Source organism: Hippoglossus hippoglossus, chromosome 20, assembly GCF_009819705.1.
Source record: "Hippoglossus hippoglossus isolate fHipHip1 chromosome 20, fHipHip1.pri, whole genome shotgun sequence".
NCBI classification, from domain to species: Eukaryota; Metazoa; Chordata; class Actinopteri; order Pleuronectiformes; family Pleuronectidae; genus Hippoglossus; species Hippoglossus hippoglossus.
The window spans coordinates 17,091,033-17,107,843 of NC_047170.1; the positions used below are offsets into that span (position 1 = coordinate 17,091,033).

Consider the following 16,811-nt stretch of genomic DNA (forward strand, 5'->3'; position numbering starts at 1 on the left):
GAGAATACATACATCACCTCCTCCCTCTGTCCTCACCTCCTCCTCCTCCTCCAACTCCTCTCTCTCTCTCTCGGGGATCTAGTCGGATCCAGTCTGGGGGAAGCTGGAGTTCCTGGTGCGAGATAATCGGCACATGATGTGGGTTAATGAGGCGGAGATGCGCGGGGACAAACTCAGACGCGCTCCGCTCCAGCGACGACAGGTGTGCACGGACTGAGCGACGGGAGGAGGAGAAACCGGAGGAGAAGAGCGAGACTTAAGGAGTAAACCCGGAGGGAGAGGTGGAAGGAAACCGGAGAAGGAAGGAGATTACGCACCCAAGCCTCCCCACGTTCGCGCTATGGAATCGGGGCAAAGCGCGCAGGTGGCCGACATGTCGGGGGAGCACTCCGCCGGGGCCAGCGTGGCGGAGCGGGACCGGGCCGACGTGGCCAGCCCGAGTCCCCCGTTCAAGCAGCGCTCCCTGCGGGCCGTGTACGTGCTGAACGACGGGCTGAAGGCGGTGATGGCGAGCAGCCCCGAGTCCGGAGCCCTGCAGTGTCTGCAGAGAGCCTGCGACTCCGAGAGCGCGCTGCTCACCACCGTCACCTTCGGGAGGCTGGACTTCGGAGAGACGTCGGTGCTGGACAGTTTCTACGATGCAGGTGAGAGAGTGGAGGAGAAACTGCTGAGTGTTAGTTCCGTGCACGTGCAGGTGAAAAGACAAAGTGATCTGAGCTCAAACACTTTGAAAAGTCTCTGATTGTTTGTGTAAAGTTTTGAAACAGCCTGTGGAGCAACAGTTACGCACTGAAAACCTGTTGAAACAATGTTTGCACCAAATTACCACATGCAGAGGAATGCATGCACGTGCACGCCTGAAGTATGACTTCATAAAGATTACAACTTTATTTGATATAACTAAAACAAGTGTTTTCCCACAATGACTTTCTAGACACTCAGGGACACTAAACAATATAAATCATAAAGAAAAATATGACAATTTACAGTAGGAGACACAAACCCCACAACATGTGTAACACAAGATTAGTTAAACAAGTAAAAGCTAAGATTTAAATCTGCTCACTTAAGGATAAATAAGATGTTATGTTTGAGTTTGAATGTGAGGACAGAGAGAAAAGAAAAGAGGAAGTGGACAAATGAAATGGTGTGAGGATGGAGAAGGTCCCACAGGTACAGGCAGGTTATAGAGGCTCCTTTAAAACAGCCATTCCAAAGTGTTTCAGGATTGAATGATTTCCTACTTGTGTCAAATGAATAAATGATTTGAAACCTCCAGCCTGAGGTAAAGTTTCAGTCCAGGCAGATGTAAAAACTCACCTGAGATCTCAGCGCTGTGGAAACTTAGCAGGAGACGTTACTGTGGATGCACCACACGCTGCAATTTTCATATTGTGACTTTGCTAAAGCATTGAAGGAACCAGATGATGAACTGAAGGACACGTGGGTCATAAATCAAACCACACATCGCTCATACAGCATTTACCTTCCTCAAAGCACAGTCCTGGACAACTTGCGTTCTTTAGTGTTGATGTTCAAATCATATTATCTCAAACTTTCCTCTAAATTATTCTTTCTTAAATAATAATTCCCTATTTAGTGCTTTATAATAATACGTGTTCAAATTCTAAATGTGTAATGTCCACTATACAGAGCCGTAAAAGTGGCATTTACACAAAACACTACTTACTGCTAAGAGTTATAAGTTTTATACATGTGAAGATGATGATGAGTTTCTGTAACGAGAGTGTGTTCAGATACAAAACTCAGTTTTATTAACAGACAGAGAGTTTGCCAGTTGTACAATGATTATTTATATACGTGCAGAATCAAAATATACTATATTTGCATTGACTTGTTGCTTCAGTCGATTTAATAAGCTTTGATTCATGCACCACATGTGAGTACAGTACTCGGTTGCAGTATCGTTGTGTGTGTACATGAGTATAACCTCCAAATGAAGGCTTCCCGAGCAGATACATGTGGTTTATAATGACTGCAGAGATAGAGTCCCTCAGCAGATTCATATTATCTAGTATCCTTGGGGGTATTTATAAACAGTTTTTATTGGAATTTGCAATTCATGAAAATGAAAGAAAAACTACAAGCTCCAGGACGGATGACACCCAACTTTCTTCTCCCTCCACTCAAAATGCTGCAGAGGAAAAAACAGGCCTTCAAACTATTGTCCAGAGACACAAAAGAAAAATCCTCACCAGGGGAATTTAAAGGAAGCAAATGACAAGCAAGTGTTGTAAAATACTGAATTTACTTTATAAAGAGTTTCTGCAGACGTTTCCTTTTTACAGTAGTTCAGACCTCAGTGTTTTGCTCAAGGGTCCTGATGGATTTCCAGCTTTAAGAATCCCCTCCTCTTATTTAGTTTGATCGTGTGAAGGTCAAACCGGGACCTCACAGACACGTTGTTGTTGTTGTTGTTGTTGTTGTTGTTGTTGTTGTCACTCCTCCTCTTCTTAATCTTCCTCCTTCCAGACATCGCCGTGGTGGATATGAGTGACGTGTTCCGGCAGCCATCTTTGTTTTACCACCTGGGCGTCAGGGAGAGTTTCGACATGGCCAACAATGTCATCCTGTACCACGACACTGACCCCGACACTGCGCAGTCACTGAAGGTACACACACACTCACACACACACACACACACACACACACACACACACACACACACACACACACACACACACACACACACACACACACACACGCACACACAAATTCCTGCACGCCATACCTTCACACCTCCTTAGAACAAAGTCATCCACTGAGTTATTTACAGACTAGTGTGTGTGACAAGTGTGTGTGTGTGTGTGTGTGTAATGGTCAGTGTGTGTGTGTGGCACACTCAGTCTGTGCTGCCAGGGGGAAGACAGCTGTTTAAACTGGTTATGTGGCCGTGTAACACAAGAGAACACACACACACACACACACTGACACACACACCAAATCCATTCTGACACGCTTTCTGTTGTTTCTCCTTGCAGGACATGGTGGCGCAGAAAAACACGGCAAGTTATTTTCTGTGTGTGTGTGTGTGTGTGTGTGTGTGTGTGTGTGTGTGTGTGTGTGTGTGTGTGTGTGTGTGTGTGTGTGTGTGTGTGTGTGTGTGTGTGTGTGTGTGTGTGTGTGTGTGTGTGTGTGTGTGTGTGTGTGTGTGTGTGTGTTTGCTTCCTTTTGATTTATGTGCACAGACTGTCTCAAGCTATGTGTGGCAATAGTATTCGTGACTTGTGATGTTGGTCCTCACACACGTGCATGTATGCACACAGGAATACACACACACACACACACACACACACACACACACACACACACACACACACACACACACACACACACACACACACATGCAAGCCTCCTGAATTGTACCATTGTATTATTAGTGGCTATTACTTATAGCAAATGATTTTTAATGTGTGTATATTGTGTTTGTGTGTCTTTGTGTGTGTGTGTGTGTGTGTGGCACAGACCACCCGCCCTCCAGTATTAGGTTTTCCGTGGGTTCAGTTGCCTCCAGAGTACAGAGGCTCTGGATTGCTCAATAAAGTAGGTACCATGCTGCACCAAAGCATGCTGGGAGATTCAAGACTAATAATAACAACTTGGACGAGGGGCTGAGACCAGTGAGCCTCCTGTGGGATGTTGCATGAATAACAAATGAAATCCTCTCACAATGTGCAGTTAACAAAGCCATGACGCTTAATTTGATAAAAGAAGACACAGTCAAATATATTATGTATTATTATTATTTTGTCATTTATTAAGTTATGTAGCTAATGACTTCTTGTAATTGTGCAGACAAGCAAACAAACAAACAAACAAAATGAACACGGGCCACACACATAACATCCATTACAGGTGAAATAACACTATAGAGGATCTGTGATTGTAATAAATACTTTCAATCAGCCATAAAACCTAACAAATGTTGAAGAAGAGACGGCTACTCAACAAAATTAACTTTAAAGATTAAGCAAAAAAGATCATAAAAGAAAAGGCAATAAGATGTGGGGTTGCAGAGTGTGTTTGTGTGGATTAGTTTGTGTTAGACTGGATATTGAACTTGTGTTAATGTTTGCTGATGCTACTAAACATCTCATCCTCCTCACTAATCACCGTCCAATCCACTTTCTCTCCATCCCACCAGCCTGTCCCTTATTACTCCTGCTTTCCTTTAAGCCTGACTTCAGCTGTAATATTTGTACATCATGTTTTCCCTTCTCCCTCCAGGCCTCCAGTGGTAACTACTACTTCATCCCCTACATCGTGACGCCCAACCACGAGTACATGTGCTGCGAGAGCGACGCCCAGCGCAGGGCCAGCGAGTACATGCAGCCCAGCTGGGACAACCTGCTGGGGCCGCTGTGTGTCCCCCTGACCGACCGCTTCACCAGCCTGCTGAAGGACATCCACGTCACGTCCTGGTGAGAGTCACACACACAGGACAGGACGTTCACTTCAAGGGGAACCGAGGACAGCGTGTCCCAGCATGCATCACACTATCTCGCAAACATAACCACCACGTGAATAAAATGGCTCCAGAAATAGTTTTTATGATAAGTCTTTTTTAAATGGCACAAATCAGCTGATATTTGCCTTTTCATTTCACAAATATAGAATACTCAATATGACAAAACCATCATGTCCTCACTCGTCTTGTTGTCCTCAGCGCCTCCTATAAGGACACCCTGCTGAACGACATCCGGAAGGCCCGGGAGAAATATCAGGGAGAGGAACTGGCCAAGGAACTTTCCCGCATCAAGCTCCGGATCGACAACACCGAGGTCCTCACGCAGGACATCGTCATGAACCTGCTGTTCTCCTACCGAGACATTCAGGTACTAACACAACACAACACATCTTTAATTTACACATGAACAAAATGGGAAAAAAAAGATTTCTTCCATCCGACCACCAGGACTATGACGCCATGGTGAAGTTGGTGCAAACCCTGGAAATGTTGCCCACTTGTGATCTGGCAACTCAGCCCATGATCCAGTTCCACTACGCCTTCGCTCTCAATAGGTAAACAACAATAACAACAACAACAATAACAACAACAACAACAACAACAAACTTAATTTTTCCTTCTTTTTTAAACATATAATATCATTGCTGATATTCAGGCTCATCATCTCCTATGTAAATAAAATCCAACAACAAGTTATATCAGCTGTTATATCGGCTTTTGACCTCATATGAATTTATCAAGCTAACTTTAGATTGATTCTCTTGTCTCCCTCTGCTCAGGTTTCTTCCCCATCTGACAATTAAAAATCGACCTTTGTATGAATCTCTGTGTACAATTATACAAATATAGTAGATATGATAATAATTCCCCGTCTGTATGTGTGCAGGAGGAACAGTCCTGGTGACAGGGAGCAGGCTCTGACAGTGATGCTCCAGGTGCTACAGTCATGTGAGCATCCTGCGCCCGACATGTTCTGCCTCTGTGGACGAATATACAAGGACATCTTTCTGGACTCTGACTGTAAAGACATGAAAAACAGAGACAATGCCATTCAGTGGTAAGAGCTCAGGAGCTAAACGCTGTGTTTGCTGTGCACGTCCTCCGGCGAGTTCGTTTACAATGTGCCATCCTCCACCTCCAGGTACAGGAAGGGCTTTGAGCTGCAGCCCACTCTCTACTCCGGGATCAACCTGGCCGTCCTGCTCATCGTGGCCGGGCAGCAGTTTGAGAGCTCGATTGAACTGAGGAAAATAGGTGAGAGGAGCCTGAACCTGACACTCCTCGACAAATTGTTGTTTTCCCACTTCATCCATCCTGATAAATCATGTCTTAGGTGTGAGGTTGAACAGTTTGCTGGGACGAAAAGGATCCCTGGAGAAAATGAACAACTACTGGGACGTGGGACAGTTCTTCACCGTCAGCATGTTGGCCAGCGACATCCCCAAAGCGACTCAGGCTGCAGAGAAGCTCTTCAAACTGAAGCCACCTCTCTGGTAAACACATTTATTTAAAGATTGCTTCAGGCATGGCACAACAATCTGAATAATCAATCTCAATCCTCAGATTAATTTCATCTTTTTTCTCTTCCAGGTATTTGCGGTCGGTGGTGCAGAACCTGCAGCTGATCCAGAGGTTCAAGAAGCAAAACTTGGAGCATTCTCCTCAGAGGGAGCGACTCAACTTCTGGATGGACATCATCGTGGAGGCGACGCAGCGCACCACCAACCGGCTGCGGTTTCCAGTACGAGACGCTCAATCCGACACACACACTCCACCAGATGCAGTATTCAGAGACAAATGCAAACGCGTCTGTTCATCCGTCTTTCTCAGGTGTTGATTCTGGAGCCGACGAAGGTTTACCAGCCCTCGTATGTGTCCATTAACAACGAGGCGGAAGAGAAGAACGTCTCGATCTGGCACGTTTCTCCTGCTGAAACTGTAAGAATGTTACCGTCTTAACTACAGCAGTTTATGCATTGTACATATAGACCTATTTTGTACATGAGTATATCGAAAATGTGCAGAAGGTTTGACGCATTGCAAATTGGGCTTGTCTGAGGTGTTAAAGTTGATTTATTGATAAAAAACCAAAGTGTAATGGAAACAGATGTAGTGAATAAATGCCCATAAAGGATGTGACGTGGCAGATGACACCTCACACATCAATTATAATAAGGATCTTAATATTTGCATAGCAGTAGGAGATGGAGATTTATTTTTGAGAATGAGACTTTGAGTGGTTTGTGCAACTTAAAAGGTTAAATCCCTTTCGTTACAGAAGGGTATACACGAGTGGAACTTCACTGCAATGTCCATAAAAGGCATCAGGTATGAAATTAACAAACCGTTTCAGAGGAATCATGAATATTAGATTTATACGATTTTAATAGATCTTTTTAATTCTACACTGCAGCATCAGCAAGTTCGACGAGCGCTGCTGCTTCCTCTACGTCCACGATAACTCCGACGACTTCCAGATCTACTTCTCCACTGAGGAGCAGTGCGGTCGGTGAGGACACACACCTCTAGATGTGTCTGTGTAGGTGTGTGTGTGTGTTTGTGTCCGTGTTCGTATCGTACGCATGTGCGTTTGTATCGCAGCGTGACCTGAGAGCTGGGAATTGGAACTAATGTAATGTGTGTGTGTGTCTGTGTGTGTCCGTGTGTGTGTACATGTGCTTCAGATTCTGCTCCATGGTGAAGGAGATGATATCTGATGGGACAGGAAATGCTGTGGAGCTGGAAGGGGAAGGAGATGGAGACACACTGGAGGTCAGCGGGGTTTGCGCTTGTTTGTGTTGGAATAAATATAGCCAGTTCATTATGACATTATTTAACAATACTTGTGTGTGTTATCAGTACGAGTATGACACCGATGAGACGGAGGACAGGGTGGTGTTGGGGAGAGGAACCTACGGAGTGGTGTTCGCTGGGAGAGACCTCAGCAACCAGGTCCGGATCGCCATCAAGGAGATTCCAGAGAGAGACAGCAGGTGGGCGCTTGTAGTCGAGAACCATAATGGCCCATGATAGCTTTAGAAAAATCTAATTTAACTCATCTCTACGTTTAAGAAAGACAGTAGAAAATGTATTATTCAATTTGATCTCCTGATAATTGATATCAGTCGGGCTCTAGTTTGAACCAGAAGGTTTTGGATGAAGCAGGTTGATGGACGGATGATTCTGACCTCTTTCTCTTTCTGTGAATCAGATACTCGCAGCCGCTTCACGAGGAGATCGCCCTTCACAAGTACCTGAAGCACAGGAACATCGTTCAGTACCTGGGCTCCGTTTCTGAGAACGGATACATCAAGATCTTCATGGAGCAAGTGCCTGGAGGTGTGTGTGTACCAGACAAACAGAGACTGTGGGGTAGAAACTGTGATGTTCAATTATTATGTGTGGTAGAATAGGAATATGAAACATATGGAGAACATATAATTATTTCTTCATACTTGTTTTGTATTTGTTGATCCTCCTGTCGATCTCAACCTGAGCAGGACGGCAGATATTCTTTCGCAAAGTGTCTATTATCGAGATCGATGCTTGTGACCTCTGGGTTGCTGGGCGGTCTCTCTAACTGCTTGGTCGTCTTCCCGTTTCATGATAGGTTTTGGACACTCCTTCTCTCCTCTCTCCAGGAAGCCTGTCGGCGTTGCTGCGGTCGAAATGGGGTCCGCTGAAAGAGGCGACGATAATCTTCTACACCAGACAGATCCTGGAGGGGCTCAGATACCTGCACGAGAACCAGATCGTCCACAGAGACATCAAGGTACACAGGATATTTACAAGCGTCTAGTTTGTTGATAAGTTTCCGGCAGACATTTTGACATTTCAGGTGTAAGTAATTTAATTCTGTTTCATTCAGCTGATCTACCACTGAGCAAACACATGTTGTAGCAGGAGCCTGTAAATAGAACCACCGAACAAAATAACAAGCCTCAATTAACGTTATTAATATCGTGTGTGGTTTACCGTCGCCATCTGTGATGCGTCACAATGTCTGCTGTGGACAAACAGTTCCAAGTGCTTGAACAGAAACCAAGTTAACAGAGTTAAACCTTTGTTTTTCCTGCCTTGACCAAAAAGGAGATTATATGAGATAAGTTGGCTCAGTATAAAAATTAAAGTTATGTCTGTTTGTCTCTCTGTCTTTTTCTGTGTCTCTCCATCAGGGTGATAACGTCTTGGTGAACACCTACAGTGGCGTCTTGAAGATCTCTGACTTTGGTACCTCCAAACGTTTGGCAGGAGTCAACCCGTGTACGGAAACGTTCACCGGTAACTTCTTTACTTACTTAATTCTTCCATCAATTAATTGCTAATATCCTGCACACAAAAAATGAAAGTACGCATAAAAACATTTGAAGAACTCTGAAGAACGCTAAAGAACTCGTCCAAACTAAGATGTGAAACAGCTGCATCAGCGAGAATAAAACCACCCCAGTAAATTCCCGTCACACATCATCAGTCAGTAATCCAGTCTGGGCTTCATAAGTGGAGTCGTAGAAATTCTGCAGTCTCACACCAAGTCTCAGACGAAGTGTAAATATCGAATGACCCTCAAAATGTCATGAGCCACTATCAGCGGCTATGGAAACACCCGGACACACGAGCGCCTACGAACATGTGGACATTCACTCGCCATCTGCTCGTCTCCAGCAGCCAGCGAGCTGCGTAATCAGATTAGCTAATCAAGCAGAGGCAGAATGGTGTTTACCTTTCATTAGCAGGTGTGTATATATATATGTGTGTGTGTGTGTGTGTGTGTGTGTGTGTGTGTGTGTGTGTGTGTGTGTGTGTGTGTGTGTGTGTGTGTCCTTATTTATTTCTCCTCTGCTGCTCCTCTGACGCTGATCTTTTTATAGCTCTCTCTATCTCTATCTCTCTGTTTACATCAGTATTTAGAGCACAGATGCCAAACCTTCTCAGAATCAGAGGCCACAGACAAAATAAGACGTAATTATAAAACGAGACTGGCACCGTGAGAGCACATTCCTCCGCCAAGGCCCAACAGTTCCCCTTCAATTCCAACCAGCTGCACCCAATCACACACACGCTCATAGATGTGGGTCGATGACGGAGTTTAACTGCTGCTGCCTCGTCTGTTTCTCAGGTACGCTGCAGTACATGGCGCCAGAAATCATCGATAAGGGCCCTCGAGGGTACGGGGCTCCGGCGGACATCTGGTCCCTCGGATGCACCATCATAGAGATGGCCACCGGGAAACCACCCTTTCATGAGCTGGGGGAGCCACAGGCGGCCATGTTTAAGGTTGGTTCTTCACTCTGTTACAATGATCTGTCAGGAATAAGAGAACCGAGGTTTTGATTTGCCAACCCTGCGTTACAGGTGGGTATGTTCAAGATCCACCCGGAGATCCCAGAGTCTCTGTCGCTGGACGCCAAGTCGTTCATCCTGCGCTGCTTTGAGCCCGACCCCAACAAGAGAGCCATCGCCTCCGACCTGCTCAAAGACATGTTCGTCAGGCACAACGCGAAGGGCAAGAAGAGTAAGATCGCCTTCAAGCCATCAGGTGAATAAACGCACACAGAGAAATGGTATTAAACGATTCCGGGACAGAGGAAATGTGCAGAAACACAACCAGCAGAGAAAATTGTATTCAATCATTTTGTAAACCAAAGACTGAACGAAACTTACAAGTCCAGACTTTTCTACCTTTGTGTGTTTGTTATTTGCAGACTACATCCACAATGTTTCGCTGCCGGTGCAGTTGCAGTGCGAGGCCACAGGGAGCAGCAGCAGCGAACACGGCTCCGTGAGCCCCGACTGTGACTCCAAACACGACGTTTTCTTCCAGAAGAAGAAAAGCTCGGGCTCCGAGAACCTGCTCAAACCCCCCAACTCCAACTACCTGAGGTGTGCACGTGTGTTCAGATCGAGTCAGTGCGTTCGTTCACATGAGACTCGGGATCCTCAAAGAACTCACAACTCTGACAAAACAAGATCTTCCACTTTAACTCAAATCAGATTCAGTCTGAGGACATTAGAAAACCACAGGATGCTAAATATTTAAATGATGTGTTACTGCTGTCAGAACAGTTTGTGTGGAAGGATGTGAATGAATGTGCATGTGTTTGCATATGTGTGTGTCTGTCTGTGTGTGTTTGGCTGGCAGGTGGCCTTATTGTGCTCTCACTGTGCTCCACTACCTTTTACAACACTGACATAATGAGGTCTGATCATTTTATGAGCTTCAGCTGATGGCTGAGCACACACACACACACACACACACACACACACACACATGCACACATCTGCACATGTGTGTGTGAACTCGCGTGCACGACCTGCGGCGCTGACTCATGCTGCCTCTTGCACTTTCCTTTGGCACACACAGTAGCCAGGAGAGGCTTGTATCTGCAAATAAACAGAATGGTGCCTCACGCTGTTGTAAATCATCAGTGTCCTCATTGTCTTGTTTTATATCACTGTGAGATAACTCTCTGTGTGTGTGTGTGTGTGTGTGTGTGTGTGTGTCAGTGTGCCAGATGAGGGGTCGGTGTCGGAGGACCGCAGTGCCCCCCCCTCCCCCGAGGACAGGGATGGCGGCCTGTTCCTGCTGAAGAAGGACAGCGAGAGACGCTCCATTCTCTACAAGGTCCTCAATGACGACCAGGACAAGGTCATCTCCAACCTCAAAGAGAACCACATCCAGGTGTGTGTCAGTGACGGGTCTACTGGGTTTGTGAGGACCAGTATTGAGTTATAGGACCTTATGGAGAAAAGACATTTTGGGAAAGAGCCTGTCCTCATATACAGATAAAGTTTGAAAGGCCTGTTTAAGGGTTAAGACTTAGCACCAAGGTTCAGGTTAGAATTGGGTTTAGGCTAGGATTAGGTTGCAATGGTTATGGTTAGTGTAAATTGAAAATATAAATTATATAAATATAAAATATATATTTTCAAGTACACCACACTGACGTAGTTTGCCTTGTGGTCCAGCAGAGGGTGCTCACTACCGCGCTTCATTTAAAATTCATCCAAAGTTGTTTTTTGGAAAAAGTGACAGACCTCTAAGGGGCTAAGGAAACAATTATATCAATGAGTTTCCTCACAAAGGGATTAAACAATTATGGTTCTGATAAAAGTTACAAAAAGGAATATTTTTTTAAAGGGTACCTTACAATGTTTCTTTCGGGCTCAGGAAGCATAAATCAACACATATATCTGAATGTTAATGTCTCTATATGTCTCTATGTGTGTGTGTGTATGTGCACGTAGGGCATTGAGGAGCTCCAGCTGTCCGTCGATCACATCAAGCAGATCATCTGCATCCTGCGAGACTTCATCCATTCCCCCGAGCGGCGCGTCATGGCCGCCACCATCTCCAAGCTCAAGCTGGACCTGGACTTCGACTCCACCTCCATCAACCAGATCCAGCTGGTGCTGTTTGGCTTCCAGGACTCGGTCAGCACACACACACACACACACACACACACACACACACACACACACACACACACACACACACACACACACACACACACACACACACACACACACACACACACACACACACACACACTGGCTCATCCAGTGCATCGAGAAACTGATGATGTTGCTTTATAAAACAGCAGCGCGGTGCAGGAATGAACAACAATGATACAAACAGCTGAGAGAGCAAATATATTTTTTAAGGAATATTTTTAAATGTTATAAATCTCAATCAAATATTTCTATGAGATTAATATTTATTTACCTCAACATCCTCCTCCCAGCATGAAGGATAATCTACAGTGAACATCAAGTAAATACATTTTTCATTATACTGAAAGTTAACTAAAACACAGATACTTTAATATTTAAAACATAATTATGACTATTATCTTCCATTGCTGCCATGAGATTCTACATACTGGAGCCTAATGGGAATTTTCTAATTAGTTTATACAATTGAAAACCAATAACCAAGTTATAGAAAATATTGAATGTCAACTTCTGAACATGAGTTACACAAACAGTTGTGTTTTTTTTTAATGTGTGTGTGGGTTTAGATCTGAAGTTAGTCTCATCTCATCTGTTTGTGTGTGACGCTCTCAGGTGAACAAGGTCCTGAGGAATCATCACATTAAGCCTCACTGGATGTTCGCCATGGACAACATCATCCGGCGAGCGGTGCAGGCCGCCATCACCATCCTGATTCCAGGTGCGTGCTGAGCTCTGGTCACTATCCGCTGGACACATGCACACATTTAGAATCTCTGTCCTTCATTTGCAAGTTGAAATAAGACATTAGAGCTAAATATATTATTTAATTAACTGTGAAATATTGATGACACCTGACAAAGTGTATTTGTTTTGGATGTGCATACACATTCTTGGTCTTTGGCCTCAACCTTTGACCTTTGAACTCTCGGCCTACAGAGCTGCAGACCCACTTCGGCCCGGCGTCCGAGTGCGAGGGAGCAGAGAAGGAAGACGAGGTGGATGAGGAGGAAGTGGAGTTCGGCCCCGTCTTAGCTCCGCACGCCGACGACCCCGGCACTACGACCGAACCCACCCACACCGCCGTCAGCACGCTAAACTCCGCCCACTCCCACGAGCACCAGCGCACCCCTCAGCAGCTGGGAGCTCAGCTGGGACGTCTCAAACAGGAAACAAACAGGTGAACGCAAGCATAGAAACCCAGAGGCGTTGGGTTTTCAATGCCTCAGAAATGTTCGAGGAAATTCACACGTTTATTTGACCTTGAGGAGAAGGTCATACGTTTTTGTTCATAACTCGAGCCCTTGTTCATAAACTATGCAAAATTAAACCTGTACTTTTTTGGATCTAAATTGTTTTACGGAGGCGGTCATTTTCCTTTGTTGTGGTTAAATTAGGTCGGGTAGTTTCCTACAGACGCACGGAAAATTGCCCCAGGCAGTCCCGCGTAATGTGCACTGGACTTGTGATGATGAAATTCCTCTCATGTACTGGAAGTAATGAAGGGAATGTGCCCTAACCAGCACACAAGCGAACAAACCCACACCTACAGCTCCAGGGCTGCACACAGCCGCTGGTTCTCTCTAAAAACCACAGAATGATGACACACATGTAACGTCAGATTTAGTCAATAACAAAAACGCGTAGATGTTTTCACGATAATGACGAGTAACCCCTGCCCCCTGCAGGCTGCTGGAGGAGCTGCTGCAAAAGGAGAAGGAGTATCAGCAGGTCCTGAAGGTGACGCTGCAGCAGAGGTCTCACGACATGGAGCTGTGCAGAGTCCGACACAGACCACCAGGTAAACACCCTGACCGATCTACCGTCTTCTTTCTCACGGGTACGTCTCTAAATCGTCTTTATTTTCCTCTTTCAGACATTTCACCTCCCTCCATCTTCCACGTCCCAGCCGACCACGAGCCGGACAAGCAGCTCGTCGACTGGCTGAAGGAGCAGGGGGCGGACGCCGACACCATCGATAAGGTGCAGCATCTGAACAGCGTATTTCATTTTTTTGTTGGCACCAAATGCTTCACAGTTGTTCCTCTTTGTTTTCTTCCCTAGTTTGTGCTGGACGAATACACGCTGACGGACATTCTCACTGACGTTACCAAAGATGACCTCCGCTGTCTACGTCTACGGTAGCTTCTCTCTTATATCTGCGTTTCCTGTCCGTAGAACCAACATGGACCTACACTGCAGCCCGCCACCAGGGGGCGATCAACACGGTTTGGCTTCACTTTTGATGTGCTCTCATGTCCTAACCTGCTTCTCCGCTTCCTCAGGGGCGGAGTCCTCTGCCGCATCTGGCGAGCCATCCAGCGGCACCGAGAGCGAGAGCGGCTGACGAGCGACAGACGCTCGGAAGACGATGCATGACGACACACACGGACTCTGATTTGCAGAAACACGCACATCCGCTCTCTCTCCTCTCTCCGCCTGCACTGTTCCTTTAGTTGTTGTCTCTGCGTCGCTCACACACGACAAACTGAGTCTCTGCTCGTCCGCGCATCTCCGGCCTGATCAGACCAAAGCGCTTTAGTGCCGGCACTACTCTACGTATCTTTATGTGCACTTAAATATGTATTTAACAAGTGTATTTAATTGTGCTTAAGGATTTTCTGTGGTTTCGCATCTTAGCAAACAAGGAACCTGACAATTCTTTCCTCTAACGTATGAAACGTCAGCTGTAGACTTGAAATATTAACGGTGACGCTTTTCAGTTTTACTTTTTACTCTAAAGGGTTTTGTAAATATACAAGTTAAAAAGCCCACAGCTGCTGAAACACCTCGTCAGTCGTCGTTATCTTATGACATCACAATCCCCCACATCTGCATAATACACGTCCAGCTGCTCGACTGCCACGCCCCCTTTAAACGCCAAGAGAGCGGAGGCCGAGATTTCCGACGTGCCATGGAAGCAGCTGACCAATCACATCAGAGTGAGCCAGCTGGCCAATCAGAGCAGACTGAGGCCTTAAAGAGACAGGAGCTAAAACCAGGTGTTTCAGACAGAGGCTGAAAAGAGGAGCAGCAGCAACGGACAGTCTGAGGAAAGTGTTTTCTGATTGTTTTCAAGTAATAACCCAAACTTAAACTATCGATGTGTAAATGAGAATGGTACGTCCACTTTAATGTAAAGGTTTTGTGGCCGATTCTTCACAGAAAACAGTTGAAAAACTATCTCAAAGTTCCTGTAACATGAAGGCACCTCCATCCATATATTAGCTACACGTCTTTAAACCAGTGAGTCCCAAACATTTTTATCTTGTGATGCCTTAAAATAACACCTCATAGCCTTCATGTCTCCTGGCATTATGAGCAGGACAACCAAAAAATTATTATTATTTTAAATTAAGAGATTTGAGGAGGCAAATATTTGTGTTTTATCTATATTTTGGGATTCCATGGGGGAGCTGACTGCCAGGATGGGAATAACCATTTTAAACAACCATAATTTGCCAATATATAGATACACAGCTTCCACCTCTCACTTCTCTTACACGATTAGTATCCATGAGTATATAAGTGCAACTCTTTGCACATTCTCCTTGTTCTTACGTTGCATCAAGCGTCATGATGTATTTTATTTTCCTAAAACCTGGCAACCCACCAGTATTATCAGTGTCTCCATGACCTCCAGACTGATTTATGTGTCTATCCTCATTTGGGTCTGTCCCCTCGTCTGTCAGCCAAAGTTTAAACAAGACAAATGACTCAAACTGTCGTAGTTTCAGCTTGAATTGTGAATTATTTCCAAAACACACAAACTAATGCGTATACTACCTACAGCCGTCGCCTGTCACCTAAAGCCTTAACTCTTGCAAAGTGAAAACCGCCACACTGAGATGATTGATTGACCCGTGCACACATCATGGCTGCCAGTCTGCCTTTACATTTGTATGCAATGTATTTATTATGTACGTGTATGATTTCCCTGATATTCTCAATGAATGATCTGTCGTTGTCTCCTCTGTGTGAACCTGTATTCATTTTTTTTTTTTTTTGTATTCCAACTGTTATATGTAATTATGTGCTTGTGTGTTTCCCGGTTGCTTTAGAGCTGCAATAAACCTGGAAATAATGGACGAATCTGTCTCTGAGGTGTTTATGTGGGAGGGGGTGATTGGGATAGTAATTAAATATAACACTTTAACCTTGTTGAAGCCATTTCCCGTGTTTGAATACCTTTAAAATGCTTCTGTCCTCGTCCTCGTTATTTCTGACGTCTGCCATAATCCTCACAGAGTTTCACATAATAGGAGGAGACTCAAGACTCATCTTGTCCTGAGACAAACCTCAGTGTCTGTAACACCTTCAGTAAACAACTGCAGTCACTCCTTTGCCCATTATAAGTCCCAACAGCACGTTGCCTACCTGAAACCTGTTTTCTCTCCGAATCTCGTTCGCCTACATACTTTTACCTACTCCCTTCAGCTCAGCAGATTTCATCACCATGTCTGGCTGCTTGCCAGGTTTTTTTTTTCACCTCAGGTCAAAGAAAACTACCTGTTGAGTCATATTCCTGAAGTGAGCCTGTACGTAGCACACGGCAGTGTTGCAATAACACAACTTCAATACAATAAACCTTATTGTATTGATTCTCTGAGCATCGCAAAGTTCATAATACAGATTCATAAGCTTGCTTATCTAAATTCATATATTGTCAATACTAGCATGTTAAGACACATATTTACCACATTGAAGGCAAACAGCCGCTTATTATCAGTACATACAAGGTACTCGTGAGTTAAAGGATCACCGGAACTAGAATTTATCCTCTGGAGACCATGAATGTCTGAACACGTTCCAATAAAGTTGCTGTCTGGGCTGAAGATGGGCAATGCTTCTCCATTTGACATTTCTTTTTAAC

General features: G+C 45.0%; 1 protein-coding gene across 2 annotated transcripts; it reads left to right on the forward strand.

The window, feature by feature from the left end:
• Positions 1 to 340: 340 nt before the first annotated feature.
• On the forward strand, positions 341 to 15,074 carry map3k15 (mitogen-activated protein kinase kinase kinase 15). Of its 2 annotated transcripts, XM_034572929.1 has the most exons (30): positions 341 to 644; positions 2,494 to 2,633; positions 3,003 to 3,026; positions 3,487 to 3,564; positions 4,249 to 4,442; positions 4,688 to 4,856; positions 4,937 to 5,043; positions 5,376 to 5,546; positions 5,631 to 5,743; positions 5,823 to 5,982; positions 6,080 to 6,230; positions 6,320 to 6,427; positions 6,768 to 6,817; positions 6,903 to 6,998; positions 7,174 to 7,261; positions 7,349 to 7,482; positions 7,701 to 7,828; positions 8,131 to 8,261; positions 8,665 to 8,770; positions 9,606 to 9,763; positions 9,842 to 10,025; positions 10,192 to 10,369; positions 10,994 to 11,168; positions 11,735 to 11,920; positions 12,554 to 12,659; positions 12,878 to 13,118; positions 13,627 to 13,739; positions 13,815 to 13,921; positions 14,003 to 14,079; positions 14,224 to 14,317. In XM_034572929.1, the coding sequence occupies exons 1-30, from the start codon at positions 341 to 343 to the stop codon at positions 14,315 to 14,317; spliced, it is 4,071 nt and encodes a 1,356-aa protein (XP_034428820.1). The 2 variants fall into 2 exon arrangements, with proteins under 2 accessions (XP_034428820.1, XP_034428821.1); XM_034572930.1 differs by lacking the exon at positions 3,487 to 3,564 and having other exon boundaries at positions 14,224 to 15,074.
• Positions 15,075 to 16,811: the final 1,737 nt, after the last annotated feature.

Excerpts from the sequence above, each read along its gene's own strand:
- map3k15 (XM_034572929.1), top strand. The coding sequence starts at position 341 with ATGGAATCGGGGCAAAGCGCGCAGGTGGCCGACATGTCGGGGGAGCAC. Across the intron at positions 6,818-6,902 it reads ATGTCCATAAAAGGCATCAG|CATCAGCAAGTTCGACGAGC; the intron begins GTATGAAATTAA and ends TCTACACTGCAG. Across the intron at positions 11,921-12,553 it reads TGTTTGGCTTCCAGGACTCG|GTGAACAAGGTCCTGAGGAA; the intron begins GTCAGCACACAC and ends TGACGCTCTCAG.